General features: G+C 40.6%; 1 protein-coding gene across 1 annotated transcript in view; it reads left to right on the forward strand.

Annotated features, from left to right (window-relative positions):
* The first annotated feature begins 2,245 nt into the window (after window positions 1-2,245).
* CCDC177 (coiled-coil domain containing 177) overlaps window positions 2,246-6,000 on the forward strand; it is a 58,948-nt gene continuing 55,193 nt past the window's right edge. Inside the window, 1 exon segment of the mRNA XM_042813227.1 lies at window positions 2,246-2,329. Coding sequence (XP_042669161.1) covers window positions 2,246-2,329 — 84 coding nt within the window.

Raw genomic sequence — 6,000 nt, forward strand, 5'->3', positions numbered from 1 at the left:
TTGGTGATTTTTTTTTTTTTTTTTTTAAGCTCATAATTCCATAGAACATAAAAATCTTTTTCACTGCTCTGGTCAACAGAGAAAAGCTCATATCTATAGACACTGATCTAGCAGACAAAAGATTTCACAATCATCTTCTGACTCACTCTGAATGGGAAACATTAAGTAAGAACAATAAAGACAGCAGGACAAATTCAGTTAATTACATTTTTTTCCCCCAAACCACACAAGAACAAAGCAGTTTCAAGAAATTCCTTACATATAAAAAAAGCTTTTAAACTGCTCCCCAGAGAAGGATACAAGAGAGGAAACTGTTTCAGCATGCCTCAGTGCCACCAGAAGTTCTGCACTGAGCACAGATTGGGAAAAATCCATGAGCATTTCCAACCTCTGCAGAGCTGGGGCTGGACCTTGGAAGAATGCCGAAAACATCCCAGGGAGACCTCAGACAAATACAGCAGGACCCAGATCTGCCTCCCACAACAGCACATGATTCACATGGTAGGAAGCAGTATCCAAATCCCAGTTCTTCACTAGCATCAGAGCTCCCATCTTACACTCCCCCAGTCCTAAAAACAAATGAACAACAACAAAAAAAAGCAAACCACTCTGTTCCCCCCTAGCCTCCATTAGAATGTTCACACTAACAAATCACTTCCCACACTAGCTACTTGCAACATGCCCCCCTGCCATTCAGTTGTACTTCCTTGTCCCTTAAAGAACTATTCTCCATGAATTCTCTGCACCACAGCCTCCCTTCCCTATTTAAACAGATGATTTACAAGTTAATGTATTTTTTTTTCTTTCTCCCTGAAGCAGATGTTCAATTTCCTCCCTCTAGATTATAGTCTGGTGGAGTCTATAAACCAAGCTTTAGGACCAGGAAGCGTCTATTAGTAGACCAGTGACAGAAAATCCCAAGAAATAGTATATACAAGTGCTACACACAATCAGTGCCCCTATACCACTTGTAGGGGTGTAGTATCTCTATGACAAGCTGCACTATGCTGTCTCTTCAGCTGTTCTAGAGGTCTTAGTCTACCAGAAGGTTTGGTGAAAACACCTACTGAACGCTTACAGGTTTCTCAGCAGTGGAACAAGAGCTTCTCATGCAGCTTTGAATCCACTTAACTGTATGGTTCAACCTCTTGCCACTCTGTGAAGTTTCTCACAGAAAGGAAATGCAAGACTCAAATAAAAGACACTAAAAATAGCAGAAAATGCTGGTTCTCTGGAGACACACTCTTGGGAACACTCCTAGCTGCAATGTGCAGATTCCTTGAGAACATTTGCATAGGCGATACGGATATCTAACTTTTGAGATCTAGTGGGAAAAGCTGCAGGAAAGGAAGTTATTTTGATGCTGATAGATTAGTGTCCAGACAGTAAAACAGAACTACACAGGAAAAAAAAAATAAAAATAGTCAATTTATTGGATGTCATCAATCACCATTCTGTAACTCTTCTCTTTCATACCAACTCAGAATTTCAGAGAACAGTATATGCATTTAAACAGGAAGAATAAGTGTTCCAAAGATCACCATGTAAACAGGAACGAGAGACCTCCAAACCCAGACTTCATCACTTTGGTCAAATTTGCCATGAACACATGATGTCTTCAACACCCATACCTAGTAGGCCTACAGACCAACAGTAAATATAACTAAACTGTTCCGCTATTAAAAGGTAGACATTATTACACACTCTTCCTGGTTTTGTTCATCTGTTTCCTGTCTTCTCCATATTGGGATTTGAAGTCTTTTGGAGAGAGGGTTGGGAAATAGCAACAGATAACACATTAGTAAGACGAGAGGTGCTGCAGAGTCAAGACTAGCAGGTAGCATAGAGCTGCAAAGGCAAGAAGAGTATAGAAATTCTATTGCTCTTTCTTTCAGACCTCTGGCCATTTTCCTTTCTCCCAGTTTCCTCCACTTCAGCCAGCTATATTCTGACCATTAAAACAGAGAGCACAGGACAATACTATAAGGACACAGCTTACAATCAACAGAAGGCAGTTCAAGTTTGGGAAAGAAGGGAGGAATGTTACAGCATCGACTTTTCAACTGGATTTCCTCCTGTAATAATTTGTGTCTTTTACCAGGGTATCAATGAACTACTGAACAGCCAATCTAAACTCAGTTCCCTCTGTGCCCACTCCTCCCCAGCCACCGTTCACTGGTTAGAGTATTCAGCTGGAGTTAGACAACACATCCTCAGGCTAACATCACATTCCAGCTGTGCAAACATGAAAGAGCCTTTCAAAACCTCACAAGAGCATATTACATTAGAGACTAAGTACAAGAGGCCTTTTTCCAAAAGGATTTCAAAGGTACTGTTCCTAAAACACAAGTTCAAGACCTAGTGCTGCCAAGAAATGGACCCATTGACAAACCTTAAAATAGCTCTCAGCTCTTAAAATGATGCTGCAATCGTGTAAAAGACCATTTTGCAGTTGAACACGTTATAATGTGCCAATTTCTACCAGATGTAAAGGTGGTTTTTCAAGTAGAAGCAGGATTTAACGTCTGGAAAACCAGGGGAGTTAACACACATATGACATCCTCCAGAAGCAACTCAGTCTCAGCTATTACCATAGAGAGTAAGAAACCCCTGTCTAATCTCAGATAAACAAAGATTTCAAATCATAACTTCATCTCTTTTCTACAGAGCTCTACAGCATCTTACTATGGTCCCATTACCCGGGCCACGAGAGGTTAAGATAAAGAGGGGAACAGTTCCTGTTCTTCGACATAACTGATCTAGAAAGCAGAACGTGGTTTCATCAAATGAGCTCTTTCCTTTTCCTACCCTTTTCCCCAACACATCTCCTAGATGAAAACACTTCTTACTCTTCTCAGAAAGGCAGTCCACATTTAAGCTATTACCAGAATTGGCAGAAAAACAAATCCATCTGTTCCTCAAAAAACAAACCCATTGTTCTTCCCCACCCTCTTTTTCTTGCTATCAAGCCTGAGGATGTAGCATACAAAGGCCTCCCAAGCACTAAGAAAGGTCACCTAGATTATGACAGTGGACTTTTTATTTTCTCTCCACACAGAAAGGCAGAAATTCCTACCCTTAATGAGGCAGGTGGAAGCATCTGTCTCATGTTAAACACCATGATCTACTTTCGTATCTTTGCCCCCCCAGCATTAGAAAATAAAGCCATAAATGCAAATCACTGCAACCTAGTTACAGCACATCAAAGCTGTCACTGTCACTCTTATTCTCGGGGTGGAAGAGACAAACAGACAGTTGACATTTACTCTTTAGCTCACTGTGTAAACAGAAACCAAGTTGCAGTACCTACTCCTCTACTGCAGAAAAGCACTGACCACACACTTCCCTGCAAAAACTCTGCCAGGCCTGACGTCCATTCTGCAGCAACACCACAGGGAAGAGTGAGCTACCCAACTGCCATACTTCCTCTCAATACCTGTGGTTTTTGGAATTATCCTTCACTGTTCCTATTAAACTCTTCATCAACAACGAAAGTCGCCTGCAAGACACATCAGAATGGTGGGGAGTGGGTCATAACCGTACATCGTATTTCAGGGCACAAACCACAGTTACAGGAATTGCTTGCGTTGAAAAGCAAAAACACATTTAAAACTTTATGTTAACATAATTAAAGAAGTTTGAAAGTAAGAAGCTATTATCATGCGGCAGGCAGAACTATGGCATACTATTATTATGCATTCTGAAGACCACAGTTTGGAAACGTCTAATCTCAGTCTAGTATAGTTACTAGCAATGGATTTCTAGACCAGACCCTGCAAAAAGCTCCCAGAAACGCAGTTTTCCATAATGCACTGTTCTGAGGGGAGGCCATGTGAGCACAGCTGCAAAATTAGTACATATTAGGGAACTGGCACTCCACAGCAAAAAGGATTAAACAAATTTCATTAACAAGGTTTGTGGCAATGGGAACATAACCTGGAAATACTCTTGAGCAATCACAAGCTAGCATACTGAAATTCATGCCTAGAAGTAATACTAAGTGGCAAATACCTGCACAGACAATTATATTGCAGTCAAGGAGAATTCCAGAGCTGTAGCAGCCTACCGAGAGCGTGTTTTTATAGAATCACAGAATGACCAGGGTTAGAAGGGACCTCAAGGATCATGAATCTCCAACCCCCCTGCCACATACAGGGCCACCAACCTCCCCATTTAATACTAGGCCACAAGAATTTACAAGAGTTGCATCTAGGACATCAAGCATCTGCAATGGTTTCAGCCATGGAACATCCTCATTCAGCTAGCATCCAATGAGACTGATCAAAATATGTCACATTCCCTTCAAATCCCTTTCTGAGTTTCAGCAAAAAGGTGACCAGTAAGAAAAAAAAAAAAAAAAGGAAAAAAAATCAAGGAAATTGTCTTGCCATTACTGCATAAACTTTATAAACATAAATATGCTTTATACAGCATATTATATTTCAATAAATGATGCCCATTTAGGTGGAAATGCATGATGAGAACTGAAGCCAACTTTCTTCAAAGGTCACCTGATTAATAAGTACACTGAGGCAGCATTTGGAAGAAGGCACAAACCCAATCCCTAAACAACCCATTGTGGCAGCAGCCCATTATTTGAGTTGTTTCAAAAAGGCAGGATAAAGCCATCCTTCCTTCCCCCTCCTACTCCTTTCCCTCCCCCTCCCCACCCCTCCATTTTTCCCTAGTGGGCATCTACTCCCAGACAATGGTAATCATCTCTATCAGAAGTTGACTAGCAATGTAAGAGAGCTTCATGTCTCCACTCTCCCCAGTTCCATGATGAGAACACACACTATCAGAACTGCTTGAGCCATGAATACGAATAGCTGCAATTCTAGCAGAAAAAAAAGATGCTTCTGTCATCCCAGTTCATCCAGTAGCTGGTTAAGCTATTCTCTTCAGTACCAGGCATGTATTTGATTGGCATCTTCTGAACTGGCAGTCTTAACAAGGAGGTCTTTCAGAATTCAAAGCATGCTAGCTGCATGACAGAAAGGAAGTATAACCCCTCAAGGGCACCCATTTCAAGTGGAATGTGAAGTGTCCCAGGTCTAGACAGCATTCTGAGAAACTTTTCTTTCTCATCTTGCTACTCATTACAATACAGCACTTCCACAATTTCAGTGCAGATGTAAACTTTTCTACAACTCCAATGCGTTTGGCAAATTGACATTTCAAACACTCTGAACTGTTACACCTCCATCAATTTTTCCAAGGATTTCCCTTCCAGTCAGTACAGTTGGTAAGAATAATTTAAGAGAAAAACCAGTCCCATGCTTTCACCAAACTGAATTCCATTTGATTTTATCTTCACACCTCTGGCTGCTTCATATTATTCAGTCTTTACAGGAATTATATATATAAGACGTTTTCAGTATTGTTTTGCCTGTAAATTTAAGCAGAAAGATACCAACTCCCTCCTTCAGATTGTTAGGTAACACTGGGCAAAACTTTCAGCAGTGCTTCTATGCCCTGAGATCTCCTCTCCCAGCTGACTTCCAAAGACCTTGTCTCACTGCTAATATTCATTTGATTATGAATGACATCGTAGCCATCCCACCAGCTAGCTTCCCTAATTTAAAGGAGATGCATTGCTGTTTTTCTCTTTTTTTTTAAACTTAGCTGCCATATCAATTTATTACAAAGAGTTTCAATTGATAAACAAGTACAAAATGTAGTGGAAACTAAACTAACCTATCAAGAAGGAATTTCTGATGCAGTTTTAGTGTGCAAAGATTTTTGTTCTGCCATTCTGCTCCATTCCTTTTTCCCCCAGTTCATGAACTCTTACTGCTGGTGACAATGAATCATATTAGTCTGTTTAGCCATTTTCTCTCCATATTCCTGTTTTATGCTGACAGGAACAGGAAAGTACAACTTTGTTATAAGGTTTTATTTGAAAGTCAGTCTCTCAGTTGGTTCACTGCATTTAGAATTGCATCTTCTTATCCTGGGTTCTCTCCTCCTGGTACACTGGAAGCATAGCAATTCAGTTCT

Source organism: Centrocercus urophasianus, unplaced genomic scaffold (assembly GCF_019232065.1).
Source record: "Centrocercus urophasianus isolate 14NV4802_14NV808 unplaced genomic scaffold, USGS_Curo_1.0 seq_14, whole genome shotgun sequence".
In the NCBI taxonomy this organism is placed as follows: Eukaryota; Metazoa; Chordata; class Aves; order Galliformes; family Phasianidae; genus Centrocercus; species Centrocercus urophasianus.